General features: G+C 46.4%; 3 protein-coding genes across 3 annotated transcripts; all 3 read right to left on the bottom strand.

Annotated features, from left to right (window-relative positions):
- Window positions 1–2,832: 2,832 nt before the first annotated feature.
- Window positions 2,833–4,358, bottom strand: LOC4345903 (uncharacterized). The gene has a single exon (XM_015794063.2). The coding sequence runs from the start codon at window positions 4,282–4,284 to the stop codon at window positions 3,022–3,024; it is 1,263 nt and encodes a 420-aa protein (XP_015649549.1). The 5' UTR covers window positions 4,285–4,358; the 3' UTR covers window positions 2,833–3,021.
- Window positions 4,359–5,473: 1,115 nt separating this feature from the next.
- LOC4345902 (fasciclin-like arabinogalactan protein 1) lies at window positions 5,474–6,605 on the bottom strand. The gene has a single exon (XM_015793430.3). The coding sequence runs from the start codon at window positions 6,528–6,530 to the stop codon at window positions 5,715–5,717; it is 816 nt and encodes a 271-aa protein (XP_015648916.1). The 5' UTR covers window positions 6,531–6,605; the 3' UTR covers window positions 5,474–5,714.
- Window positions 6,606–13,661: 7,056 nt separating this feature from the next.
- Window positions 13,662–14,261, bottom strand: LOC107277169 (classical arabinogalactan protein 6). Its single transcript, XM_015793836.3, has one exon. The coding sequence runs from the start codon at window positions 14,259–14,261 to the stop codon at window positions 13,662–13,664; it is 600 nt and encodes a 199-aa protein (XP_015649322.3).
- Between the last annotated feature and the right edge of the window lie 296 nt (window positions 14,262–14,557).

Below are 14,557 nucleotides of genomic sequence, written 5' to 3'. Positions count from 1 at the left end.
TTCGGCAACCAGAGGCTGCAAACCGTCAACATTGATATTCAAGATCGGAATTTAACAGGCATAACCACGAGCTTCTTAGGGCATCAGCAATACGTATCCCCAGCCCGTCCCCCCGCCCTGCTCCATCCGCTCACCGTTAGCCTTTCCGCCAGAGCCGGCTCCCCACAACGCTACGCGACCCCCACCTAGGCGACGCGTCTCCTCCTCCTTTTCGGTCAAGGGACGGGCTCGAGCCACGCGCTGCGGCAACGGGTTATCCACCTCCATATTCCCCTTCCATCCTCTCCCCTCTCTTTCTCTCTCGTTCCCCTTGAGCCGGAGGAGCAGGAGGAGGCGCCGGCGGCTAGCGCGGTGATGCCGGAGGCAGGGAGGACGAGGGTGGAGGTGGGACGAAGAGGGAGAGAGAGGCGGTGCACTAGATCTGGCCACGACCCCGCAACTTCCGGCGATGGAGATGACTCGGTGACAACCCCGCGACAGCAACAGGCGGAGGGAGCGTCGCACCATCCTCCCCGCCCTCCTCCACCGGCGCCGTGCCCGCCACCGAGCCTCGAGACAGGAGAGAGAGGGTGAGAGGCGTCGAGCCGGCGGAGGCGTCGCGTGTCTCCTCCTTGGTGGCGAGTACGCGAGAGTAAATGAGAGGAAGAGAGAGCGAGGGAGAAGAGGGGTGGTATAGTAAAATACCTACATGGGCTTTTTTGGGTTAGAGACATTCGTTGGGCTACTAGGGGTATCCTCCTTTGAGGGAGTTTCCCAGAGAGTGTCCTCAGTTAGTAAGGATGAGTGTCCTTGATTGTACATACCCTAGAATTCAGCCAGCACTAGACACAAACACTATACACCCGAGATAGAAATCAGAGATAGGCAGGGCAACTACCATCGCTGCCAGAAACTCGCTACAACGAAAGAGAATCGCCAAGAACTATTAGACCCTAGAGCGCCTAAGAGCTAGTGAACTTGGTGACGGCCTTAGCACCCTCGGAGACGGCATGCTTGGCGAGCTCGCCGAGGAGGACGAGGCGGACAGAGGTCTGGATCTCCCTGGAGGTGATGGTGGGCTTCTTGTTGTACCGGGCGAGCTTGGCGGCCTCACCGACAAGCTTCTCAAACATGCCGTCGATCTCCTCGTGGTGGGTGACCACGTCACGTCGCTCGCCAGTCCTGCTACCACTTGTCGCTTGTCGCTCATCGATCCAAGATCATTGGCTCGCCTCACCACCTTCCAAATATGAGGGAGGAAGAGGGAGAGAGCTAGCAGAATTGGATGAAAAACGTTAATTATACAAAATTTCAGTGGCACTAAGTTGATATCGTAAATAGTAATGATATTTTTCTTAATTCGGCACAATATAATGATATTGATCATATTAACCCTAACGTTTACAGTGACTTATTATAAAGTTCTTTTAAATTGGACTATAAGTTTCGTAATTTACCACTCTGCCATTATTAGCTAACATAGCGCTTGAGTCAGCTCATTTTAACTAGGCAACATATCCTATACACACAGACCCTCACGTGTACACACGTGCACACCAACTAAAAAATGTCACCAAAAAATCTAGAAAAAATCATACACATACTTTCAATTGTATTACACCTAGGGTTAAAATCTTAACGTCAAATTCATTATATTTTAGCCGTAACAAAAAAAACAAAAAATCTGATTTTTTAGGAAAGTATGTTTAGTGTCCAATAAGAACTTTATGTTCCTTTTCCTTTTATCTTTAGAAAAGCTTCTTTCTTATCCAACAAGGATAGTATCTACCCATAAGTATAAATATGTACACCCGGGGTCATTGTAAATTATCTCCATGATCAATAAAAATTCGACACATCACCACCATTTTTACTTTTCTACCTTTTCGATGAGTTTATACTTGTCACGGCTGTTTGCATCGGTGGGACTAGGGCTTTGACACTCTGATCTTATCAATGTAAGTACCTATCTATCATATATCTTAGTTAATCTAGTTTGTAGTTCAATTTATTTGTATCGGCTAAGATTCATTTTAAGGTTTATGCCCGTATCGGCTAATTTGCTTTACCATATTAGATTAGCTAAGATATCTACCAACCTGAAAATCAGTCAAGGGCTTGATTGTCTAGATATTATGTTTCTTTTCATACTTTGCGCTACATCAACCCTAGTCGTGCTTAGAACTATAACCTCTAGCCTGCTTTTTGATTGCCAATATAGGTTTCATTGAGGTTTCAGACGATGAGTTATTTGGACGTTGCATCGGCTTATGAGTTAGCCGATTGCAACAAAAGGTTTGATTGTTTATCCAATCATTTGGATTTAATGACATCGGATCTCCAGCCGAAGTATGCTTTAAACTTCAGATCAGTGCTTATTCTATTATATCATTTTTAGCCGATTAGTTTCTACTGGATTATATCATTGTTCTATTACATTATTATTAGTCGATTGTCTTTATTTATACCCAGTGTCAGATTCTACATCAACCATATAGCCGATAGCTCAAAATCTTATTGCTATTGGTTAGTACTGGCATGGGCTGAAATTACTCCATTAGCTTGTCAGTCGATCGACTAATTAATTTGCTATTTGTATATATCTTGTCAGTTGCATGATCAAACTGACTGGCACGTCCGCATCTTATCAACCTTTGGACCTGCACTAGAGTTAAGTGGATCTCCCAGGTCGTTGTGTTCGTCGACTTAGTTCGTGCCAACACAGTTCCATCGCCATCGGCCGAGCGCAAATTTTTCGTCAACACTTGTATTATCATAATATACAATTTTTTGTTCTAACTATTTATATCATATTTGTATGAGCAAATCATATGGGTAGGTGTTAAAGAATACTTTCTCCAAGCACAACCCTCTTTATATTCCTTTACAACCCCTTCTGTTGGTTTGCTTCGAAAACTGTATGAAACGAGCACTTGATTTGCCCCAAGTTGGGCGCCACAAAACTCAAATATGGCAAATGTACAAAATCAAATACAAACGCAGTACACATCAAATCAATCGTACATTGGGGATTTAGGGTTGTTAGTGCATCATCTGGCCGTCGGGCGTCGGATCGATAGGAAGGCCATCGGCACGGTCACTCGATTTTTCCTTGGCTTTGACTGGATTCTTTATGACGAAATTGACGTATTGGTAGCCTCCACTGGTAGGGCCGGCCGCCGCTGCGTCGGCCTTGTTTGTTGGGGATTCCTTTGCCGCGGCGGATGCCTCGGCCTTACCTGCCGCGGATTTCTCAGCCATGGCGGGTGCATCGCCTTTGCCGGCTGTAGATTCCTTGACCGCGGCCGTCGTGTCGGTCTTGCCGGGCGCTGTAGATTCTTTTGCCGCGGTTTCTGTGTCGGTCTTGCCGGATACCGTGGATTCCTTTGCTGCGGTCTCCGTGCCGGTCTTGTTAGCAGTGGATTTCTTTGTTGCGGCCTCCATGCTGGTCTTGTGGGATGCGGGGGATTCCTTTGCCGCAACCTTCTTGCCGGTCTTGCCAGCTGTGGATTTCTTTGTCACCGTAGCCGTGTCGGCCTTGGCAACGACAGATTCCTTACCCGTCTTATCGGCTGGAGATTTCTTAGCCACCGTGGCTGCGTCAGCCTTGGTAACGGCGTATTCCTTACCCGTGGCAGGTGTGCCAGCCTTACCGGCTAGGGATTTCTTAGCCACCGTGGCCGCGTCGGCCTCAGTGTTGGTCTTGCCGGACATCGTGAATTCCTTTGCCGCAGCCTTCTTGCCGGTCTTGCCGGCGGTGGATTCCTTAGCCACCGTGGCCGCGTCGACCTTGGCAATGGATTCCTTACCCGTGGCAGGCATGTCAGCCTTGGCAGCTGGTGATTTCTTAGTCACCGTGATCGCGTCGGCCTTGGCAGCGGCGTATTCCTTACCTGTGGCAGTGGCAGACGTGTCTGCCTTACCAGCTGGAGATTTCTTAGCCACCGTGGCCGCGTTGGCCTTGCCAGCGGCAGATTCCTTACTCGTGGTAGGCGTGTCAGCCTTGGCGGCTGGGGATTTCTTAGTCACCGTGACCGCGTCGGCCTTTGCAGCGGCGTATTCCTTATATGTGGCAGACGTGTCTGCCTTACCAGCTGGAGATTTCTTAGCCACCGTGACCACGTCGGTCTTGCCAGCGACGGATTCTTTACCCGTGGTAGGCGTGTCAGCCTTACTGGCTGGAGATTTCTTAGCCACCGCCGACGCGTCGGCCGGGTAATCCTTCACTGCCAGGGCGAGCGGCGGCCGTGCTACCACGGCGAGGGCGACCAGCAGCAGCGACGCAACGGCGAGGCCACGAGCCATCGTTGTTGTCCGTTGGTCCTGCGCCTAAAAGATCCGTGGCGAGAGAGGCACGATGCGTGGATTGTGATCAATCGTTTGCTACGGATCCGGCATAAATAACAGTCCGGCGATATGCGCGGAGAAATTGGCGGCCGCGCGCGCGGCGCGGCGCGGCTATTCTTGGCGGTTGCGCTCGCTTCGGTGTTTTTGCATGATGCATGCGACGTTGGTGGTAGTGGTAGGAGGGAGTAGGTAACGTACGTACGTAAAACGCGACTACGCGAGAGCCGCGAGGTGGTGGCGGCGCAGCCACCCGCGCGCGCTGCACGGCCGGTTCGACCGACCGACCGACGTGTGCGCGTGGGGAATTTTCTCGTGGGTGACGGATGATGGGCCAGGAAACGAGAGGAGCGCCCGGTGCCCGGTCCGGTCTCGGTCGCGTGCACGGTTGCAAAGCGATGCGTATCGTCCCGCGCCGAGGAAAGAGATTGTAATAAGGTGTTGGTTAAATCTGGGGGAGAGGAGGCCCGTCACGACTATGGATGGAGTCTGGAGTCTGGACCATTATTACACGGTGGTCCTGCCATTCCGTGCATAACTGGGTTAACTGCATGCAATACAACTAGGCTAGCCTTGGATTCGGGTGTGTTGTGTTGCTCTCCTTCTGAATTGGGCAGCGAATTCTCTTCGGATACTCTCTTTTAAAACGGAACAGCATTCTGCGGTAGTAAAATTTATCGCTAGTATAGTACAGGGAGATGTTTACAGAACAGTAGACATTTTCTCCCTCGTAGATCATCCAGTGGTCTCAAGAGCAATCACTGAAGGAGTGCAGAAATGGAGCTTTACACCCACCGACAACTCAAGCAGCAGGTAGTACGTTCCTAGAGCGGCAAGTGCCATTTAGTAATTCCGATTTATTTAATCATGCGACACCCGTTCGGCTTTTTCACGCCTTTGTTTCTTGGCCTCTGCAGCTACAGAACGCTCTAGCCAGCCCTGCATCAGGCTCAGCTCAACAAACCCATTTTAAATATCGGACAAAATTAGGTGAGCGCCACCAACACAGCAGCATTCCAGTTCCCATAGGAGTATTTGCGTGAGTGCGTGACAAGTATAATCCCTACATTATGTAGTAATTCAGTAGTAGTAGCTGTGAAAATGTACATGAACATTTGGGATATTTGAGTTTCCCAAATTCTGATCAAACTGTTCGAATATCCATGCCACATCAATATTTGATTTTTCTTTTTCATGCTAACAACATCAATGGAGCAGTAAGAAAGAACAAAGAAGAAAAACAAACAAATTTTTATGCAGTTTCCATCCAAGAAAAAAAAACACAAGTCTCACACGCACACGCCACTAGAACACGCACTGACACCGCCCACCGACACTCCGCGCGCCGCCGCCACCCTCTCCTGCAGATCCACCTCGAAATGTGAGCGCCGCTAAGCCAAGGCGGCGGCCACGGCGACGGCGACGGGCAGGGCGGCGAGCCACCGCAGGCACGAGGCGCCGGCGGCGGCGTCGTTCTTCTTGGAGCTCTTCCTCTGGTCGGCGGGCGGCGCGTCGTCGCCGGCCGGCCCGGGCGCGTCCGCCACGTGCCGGTGGGACGCCTTCTTGGACTTGGAGGCCTTGGGCGCGTCGGCGACCGGGGCGGGCGCCGGCGCCGGGGACTCGGCGGGCTCGAAGAGCTCCACCGGCTCGAGCACCGTGTCCACCGCGTAGATGGCGATGGGGTCCTTGTCGTACACCGTGTCCTTGATCCGCGCGACGCCGTCGGAGGCGTCCGTCTTGATGGTCACCTTGTCGCCCTCGTTCTGCACCGTGAAGTTGAAGTTCTTGGCGGAGCCGTCGGTGGCGAGGGTGTTCATGACGCCGTTGTTGGACTTGAGGCTCCGCAGCGAGTAGTAGACCGGGACGGCGTGGAAGAGCAGCAGCGACGCCTTGCCGTCGGCGGTGAGGTTCTTGTACGTGGGCATGAACGCCCTCATGGCGTCGTCGGTGGGGCAGAACGCCGTCACGCCGCCGTCGGCGGCCGACTGGAACGTGGACAGCGCGTCGGGCGAGGCCGCCACCAGCGCCGCGAACGCCTTGCAGCCGCCCTTCGCCATCGACGCCGTGATGTTCGGCGGGGCTGGCGGGGGCGCCGCGGGCGCCTTCGCCTTCGCCGGCGCCGCCGCCGCCTTGCCGTCGGCGGCGGAGACGGCGAGGGGGAAGAGGACGACGAGGAGGAGCGCGGCGGCGAGGCGGAGGTGGCGCATTGTGCCTAGCGTGTGGGATGTGTCTGCGTGGGAGTGAGGGAAGTGGGAGCCGTGTAGTGATGACTGATGATGAGTGTAAAACAGAGTGGGAGGTGAGCTGGCTTTGTAATGGAGGTACCCTTGGGGTTAACCCGGAATATCGTGGATTGCCCTTCCATTTTCCCCCCTTTGCTTCTATTATAGATTCTGTCATGTAAAAAAATTGTGATTTGGTCATTCCTTGTTCTTTTGTTATATTTTAATTCAGGTCTTCGTGTCATTTTCTTATTCTCTTTTTTCCGACAGATTGATGTCCTCTTGTTATATTGTAATTGCTCTTTTTTTTATTAGTTGATGGTGTTTGGGAATGATATTGAGAGTGGAGAGGGTCAGTGTGGTGATGTTCTTCGGTCTTTTGTGTTTTTTAAATGGAGGAGGTTGTCCCATGAGTTTTAAACTTATAAGGATCATTTTAAATCGTAAACAGAGAAATAAAAAAAATAAAGGATTTTGACATAAATGTAAGTGCAAAATATTAGATTGCAAAACACATGAACGATCGTTTGATTGGACCGTAGGAAAAACAGATGAATTTATGAGAGATAAAGAGACTAAAGAAACTTTCCATGAGGTTCTATTTCATATTAAATTTTCTCCAAAACTTGTATAAAATGTGGTATTCCATAGGATTTCATATGATGTATTCCTTTTATTCAAAAGGCTATATATGAAAAAAAATCATATATGAACGAAAATTCCAAAATTTCTATGATTTTTTCTTTAAATCGGAAAGGGCATAAATGTTTTTTTTTCCCACTTTTATGACATCCTATCCTATTCCTAGCGCAATTACTGTGATATAAACAGCTTATTATATTGGGTTTAAAAAAGTTTGCGCAAAGACCCCTCCACTTGAACCTTGAACCAATGATCAAATACCATTCCCCATTTCGGTATCTCCTAACAGTTGACTTGGACGAATATTGGGGTAGAAATTATACATTGCAAACTTACCCTCGCTTTAATTAGAGCGGGTACTATTTAAAGCTATTTTCAGCAACAACTTTGGCTCATAGAGCTTCTTTGGTTTAAAGTTAAGTTTTGCAGTACCAAAATTTTAATAGTGTCAAAAATGTTTGGAACTACCTATAGTACAGAATTTGGACCAGTGTGGATAAATTTGGTAAAAAAAAAAAAGGCATTCGTCTGCTACTATAGAAGTTGTCGAAATTTTGATAGAGCAAAAAAAATGACTCCAAACCACCACGAACATCCCAAGTGATCACTTAATCTTGGGTCGTGTTCTTTTAAAAATGTTGGAAACTCTTTTCTCCTAGATATAAAACCATGTGGAGAATTAGCATATGATTAATTAGGTATTAGTTAAAAAATAAAAATTGATTAATATTTTTTGAAAAGCAATTTTTATAAGAAAAATACTTAAAAAAATTAATTGTATCGTTTAACCATGCGAAAAACGTGCACACGAAAAACAATAACGAAAAGTTAGGAAAAGAAACAAAAGAACACACTCTTGACTTGTTAATCATCGCAATTAAACAACATAAAATTAGCGCTAGCTTGCCAACGAGTAAGGCAAAGAATCAATGGCCGACACTGGAATGGATTGTGGACGAAGAACCGGAGGTCCCCTGCACGGCAACTTGCAGGACGTAATGAATAGTGAGTCTAATTATGCTACGGATCGCCAACGTTTGTACCTATTCGCCCACATAATTGACGTGGGGACAATGGGCAAAACACACACCACCTAGCTAGTGCCCGAAGACACGCATTCACGACAATTGTACATTGCCTCGTCAGCTCCCCTGCTATTTTGTTTCTTAATTATATAGTAAGTACTATAGTTCCTCCCTTTTTTCTTTTGAACATATATGCAGTTGTAGAAATATTGTAATGCAACGTCGTTGTCCAGTCTGCCAGCTTCCATGGCCGTTGTGTTTAGCAGCAGCAGTAATAGCACGTTGCCGTTGCTCGCGACCCGTCCACGCGACGAGAAGCGTGGGTTGTGAAGCGAAATTCTTTTCAGGACGGCGACGGGTGTGGTGCGGCCACCGACAGCGGATGGAAGGGGCAGGGCATCCGGCCGAGACGCCGCGTTGGATTTCATCACGCGATGCGGGCGCGCGCGGGCTGAAGGAGACAAACTGCCCCCCGCTTGTGACAAACGCGTAGGTGCTCGCCGTGCAGATGCAACGCGCGGCCCCGGGCGTACCATGGATGGACTGTGGTGCCGAAGCGATCGGTGGAGGAGTCGCCGTCTAGCAAGGAACCGGGCGCGGTGACCGGTGACGCCTGTCTGCCTGTGAGATTAAAGCTTGGGCTTCGAGTAAAACTAGACCGGGATTACTGGGGCTGGGAGGTAAGTACTCCTTCCATACTCATAGTTTAGAGCAATATTTAAGTTAAATCTTGGGAATATAAATGATGAATAACTCTTAAGTTCTTTAGTTTGAAAATATAAAAATTATATAAATAGATTTATCTTGAAAAATACTTTCATAAAAGTATACATATATCACTTTTCAATAATTTTTTTATAGAAAAAAGAAGTCAAAGTTGTGTTTTGGAGACCGTGTCGCTGTCCTAAACGACTTCCTTTACGAGTACGGAAGGAGTACGCACTAACTTAATCAACCGTAGCTAATTTATAATGGGATTGCTTAAATCACATTTGACAAAAAAAATGTTCTTTTTTCTTTCAGATTTCTACCCTTACGACTTGCTTTATGATCCGTGCTCTGACAACCCCAGTTCCTTCTTCTCCATCTGCGACGACCCTTTCCTTTCTAGTTTCGGTGACTATGAAGAACCTAATGGAATAGGGTTTAGATTCCCAGATTGGGGGATGGTCGTGAGAGACGGTCCGGCTGTGTGAATTGGATATGGGCAAGCGACGAGGCACTGACAGTGGTTGACAGTGGTGTTTGAGCCGCGCGGATGGTAAATCTTATGTGTAGAAATTTATACTGATCCAATAAGACAAACTGTCCTAGAAAGTTAATAATGGTAAATATTATATGTAGAGATTTTTAGTATAGAAACTTTCTATATAAAAGTATTTGAATCCGAATTCGAATCAAAATCGAAACTGGATTCAGGATTGGACAAACTTTTGGTGTATAAGCTTACGGGAAAAGAAAACCGTGTGGTAAGGAAAAAAAAAGGAAAGCACAAGCGTTCGTGCCTTATCTCTTTCGGACTAATCAGCCCTTAACCCAATAAAAATTTGTCTTGGGTTGTTTGTCCCTTTTCTTCTCAACATCACTCGCTCCCCATCTTTGCCCTCTTTCTCTTCATTTTTCTCTCCAAAATCATTGTTAAGAGCATCACCAAGAAATTACGTATAATCTCTCTCCAAAAATTTATTTTCGGGTTTCCTAAACTGAAAATAAGTAGTCGAAAAACATATATTTCCAAGAGAAATCCTAAATTTTATCTCCAAAACTAAAAGTGGTCCCTTTTGTTAAACTAACACCAGCTTATTTCTGTTTTCCTCCCTCTTGCGTGCGCTCCTGGCGTTCCCCCCAATGTGTGTCGCGCTCTCCCTTGAGAAAAATTTGGCGCTAATGAGAGATTGGGGATGACAGACACGCCGTTTCTCTCTCTCTCTCTCTCTCTCTCTCTCAAATGAAGAGAGCGAAGGATGCGGGGAAGGGGTTTCCAAAACATTAGGATCCAGATAGGAGATCTGTTGGAGGCATTTTTTTTTTACCAAAATCCCAAAAAGTTAGGATGGGGGATGGAATAAGGGGACTGTTGGTGATGCTCTAGGGGCTTACTTGAAAGCCCTATAGAGGCAATATTAGTATAAATTATAGGCATGTAAACTTTTTCATCCCGAGCTCAAATTGATAAAAGAATTTAACTTATCCTATCATAAAAAAGGTGTGACCGTCCACAATTATTCTTGAAAGAAGTTGGGTTTAGACCCTCAAGTGCTTTGCAAATGCCTACGCTCCCTCTCCCCATGCCTTTTTATCACCGATATCACCTATTTCGCTCTTGTCCTTACCTTCTTGCCTTCTGCTCTATGCTCTTTACTGATATGCACCTCCACCACCAGGATTTGCAATCATCGCGACCATCGTCTCCACGGCCTCAATCCATGCCGGAGTTGCCGTCTACAGCTCTATTGCTATGATCCACATCGGAACTGCTACATTTCCACATTGAGACCGCTATAGTTATACATCAAAACTGTCTATACCATCTATACTCCTTTAAAAGAAGACAATGGTGATGGCAATAGTCACCACCAACTCTCCATGAACTTCTAATATATAATTTTACCAACTAATCCATGTGCTCTTTTTTTTTTACAAAATTGTCCTATATCTTGTTTAATATCTTATTTCATTTCTATAACATAAGTTTATCATGAAAAAACATTTATAGGGTTGAAAATGTTTAAAAAATCCTCGCAATTAACCTGTTGCAAACAATATTAGGACATACCCCCTCTATTTTTTTAATAGATGACGTGTTGACTTTTAAACACATGTTTAACCATTCATTTTATTCAAATATTTTATGTAAATGTATGAGATATAAATCATGCTTAAACAGTACTTTGAAATGTTACCAGTACCCAAAATTCCCACCGCTATCACTACAAGAGGCAATAGCAAGCCCGTGCCTACAAAAGTTCTTTGTTTTAGGGAATCCAAAAATTCAAAAAAACCTAATGAAATTTTGGGTATCAACTAGGAATCGTGCCTGCAAACAGCCAAATGAGGTAAAACACTGTTACACTAGCCAACGGAGATGTTGCAAATGAGGTAAAACACTACCCAATCGAGATGTTGTTGATAGTGTAGTAGCAAAAGGTATGGTTTCAATTCCGAGATCATATGTTCAATCCCAACACGTTTATAATTTTATCTTAAAAAATATTTGGAGGGACGATCTCCCTTTTTTTTAACAGTACCCAGTGTTCGCAAGTGCAGGATGGGAACCCATCCCTCCTGCACGCAAAACGGAGCGGCCTTTTAACACATGATTAATTAAGTATTAGCTATTTCTTTTAAAAAAATGAATTAATTTGATTTTTAAGCAACTTTCATATATAATCTATTATATACTAAAAGTCCATTAAGTGTCCTGTAAACGCTCCTAAGCCGCCAAGTGGCGCTCTAATAAATTAGATAAATTCTTAGAAATTCTAAGAAAAAAGCAAAACATCTAGTCCTTGGATTTCACTTAAACCGGTGGACCCGTTATTTTACACCATTAGATTAGATTTGTGAGAAAAAAAAGTTAATCAATCTGTGATCCTCCTTGCCTTCTAATCGCTTTAGATCTATAAAAAAGTAACACACTCCACGATTCTTACGCGCGATGGGGCATGAGTTAATCACAAACCAACGCACTCCTCCAGGCAGCAGGGTTCTGCACGCACCATGAAACGTTGACTAGCAGGTACGTCAATCTCTTTCACCGGCGATCGGCCTGCCCAGCTGCCCTAGATGATCGGCGACAAGGGTAGCCATAACCATGAGTCCGTTGATGTCGACCAGACTCTCACGTCCCACAGCTTCTACCACTCCGGCACTATTTTATTAATTAAGATTTGATCCAAACTGAAATTTGCAAACTATTGTTGCTGTTTTTTTCAAAGAAAATTTCCGTTCCAACTTCCAAGTTTTGTTTCTTTTCATGTTTCTGATATGAAACGACATCATGAACTTCTAAATTGTGTCTTTCCATGTTAATGATATGAAACGATCGACATCGTGGTCATTCAGTAACCTAACAAATTTGCACTACTGTATATAAGTAATAAATTGTGACACTTTCTATTATTTCTAATTTTGAAGTTTGCATCTATTTAAGTGGCACCAAATCATAATAACTTACTAATGGTTAATTTTAAAATAAGTTCTAAAGTTAAAAAATATTACTATTGAGAGTTACAGATGAGTACAATTTTATTTTTATATGTTGTACTCCCCAAACGATAAAATCATGAAAAATTGAAATTGTAACTCCAAGTAGAGCACATACTTTTTGAATTGTAAATTTATGAATTATTTTATCATTAGAAAAAAATCTAAAAATTATAACTCCATGCTAAGATGACTCCAGATGCATTAACTGTTCAGGTCATAACTCTACATATACAACTTGATATTTACTACTCCCACCATCCTTCCTCCATGCCAGTTTGATCTCTTCCAAGTTTTTTATATCTCCCTTAAAATAATCATCATATAACAAATGACTTTTCGTTTATTTGTGTAAAGAGTAAATGGGCATAGTTGAATAAGTCATGCATGCAACTAGCCAAAAGTAATTTCTATTGGTGTAAGCCTAAAAAAATTCTCTTGGTGTAACTCCACGAAATATTTACAACGTGATGCAATTAACACCTTGATTGATGAAAATAATTTTAGAACCATGGAGGTTTTGTTGTTTTTGGTCTCAGCATCCTTTGCTTAGGTGATGATCAAATTGGAATAGAGGGAGTAATTTCTAAGTCAGAAATATGCTCTGTCTTATTTGTAAGAGACAAATTGCATCAATGTAAACTAGGCTAGGTTGATGCCAAATAAAACACAAGTGTTAGTAGAAAATAAACAGATTTGATAAAAAAAGTTAGCCCCTAAACATTTATTTTTTTTCAAAAAAACCTTATTTTTAATTTATATTTAATTTAGTAGATATGTTTTCTAAATAGACTAAGTCTACATTATCTTAAATGATGAAGAAGACTATAGATATCTGCTTATAGGGATGAATTAAATATTATACAGTATAAATCTATCAAATAGATTAAACAATTATTTAAGCAATGCAATCTACTATGCACCCCCGCGCAAATGCGCGGGCTACCATCCTATTTTTTTTTAAAAAAAACACCGTTTAGTGGTTTGAAAAACGTGCACGCGGAAAAAAAAGAGAGAGGGGTTGGGAACACAAATACAGCCATATTCAGAGACACAACTGTGTATTAGTACATCGTTGTTCAAATTACAAACGGCCAAACGATCAACCGAGACCCAAGGTGCCTAATTTTTTCTAAGGAGAAATTAAGCAGCAAGCGGCCTAATTAAATCGCCGAACTCCTCAAGAATCACCGACCCTCCAAACTCCTCCCTAATATATAAGCCACCGAAACACCAACGCCATCTAAAGCGAGAGCGCGGCGGCGGCGGCGGCCACCACGGCCGCCGTGACGCCGGAGCTCATGCCCGCGCTGCCCGCCTCGTCGGCTGTGCCGGGGCCAGGCGAGTCTGCTGCCGGCGAGTCTGCTTCCGGCTCCGGCGGGCCGTCCGCCGCGGGGCCGGATGCTTCCTCTGCGGTCGGGGCCTCGGCGGCCGTCTCGTCCTCCATGTCGCCGCTGTCCGGCGACGACGCCTCCTCCTCCTCGGAAGAGCTCGACGAGGAGTCCTTGGGGGCGCTTGCCGGGGACTTCCCGGACTCCTCGCCGGCCTCCGGCGACTCCGCGCCGGACTCGGCGTCGGGCGCCTCGCTGGGCGCCTCTGACTTCCCGGAGGGGGCCTTGGCGGCGGCGGCCTTGGGCGGCGCCGCCGCGGGAGCCTTGCCGGACTTCTCGGGAGACTTGCTGGGACTGGGAGCCTTCGACGGCGAGGTATGTGAGCCGGAGGAGGAGTTGGAGGACGACGACGACTTCGGCGCGGCCGCCGGGGCCTGCGCCTCCGCGGCGAGCGCCACGGCGGCGCACGCGGCGAGGAGGACGGCGACGAGGGCGAGATCAGCGCGGGCCATGGTGCGTCGATCGACCGAGCACCTCGTCCGGCTATGGGCCCTGGGTTTCCCGTGTTGAGGTTTCGCCATGGCGCGCGCCGGAGCTATATAGGTGGCCGGCGGCGAGACAAGCACGGAGGAGACGGTGGCTATTCTTGGTGGCGCCTCGCGCCATGGGTGTCTCTTGCCATTGCGGGGATAGTGATGACGTCGCGGCGTCGCGCGCGCGCGCGCGCGCGCCAAGCGGCATCGAGCGTAGGGGCGCGCGTATTTTGGGCCGTTTGATTGCGGCCGTTGGATCTGCATCCTGCGACGCT

This window comes from Oryza sativa, chromosome 8 (genome assembly GCF_034140825.1).
Source record: "Oryza sativa Japonica Group chromosome 8, ASM3414082v1".
In the NCBI taxonomy this organism is placed as follows: Eukaryota; Viridiplantae; Streptophyta; class Magnoliopsida; order Poales; family Poaceae; genus Oryza; species Oryza sativa.
Note: the sequence above shows the minus strand (reverse complement) of the source record. Positions and strands in the feature narration are given on the sequence as shown.

Bases quoted from the DNA above. Each gene is read 5' to 3' on its own strand.
- LOC107277169 (XM_015793836.3), bottom strand. From the start codon at position 14,261: ATGGCCCGCGCTGATCTCGCCCTCGTCGCCGTCCTCCTCGCCGCGTGC.
- LOC4345902 (XM_015793430.3), bottom strand. From the start codon at position 6,530: ATGCGCCACCTCCGCCTCGCCGCCGCGCTCCTCCTCGTCGTCCTCTTC.
- LOC4345903 (XM_015794063.2), bottom strand. From the start codon at position 4,284: ATGGCTCGTGGCCTCGCCGTTGCGTCGCTGCTGCTGGTCGCCCTCGCC.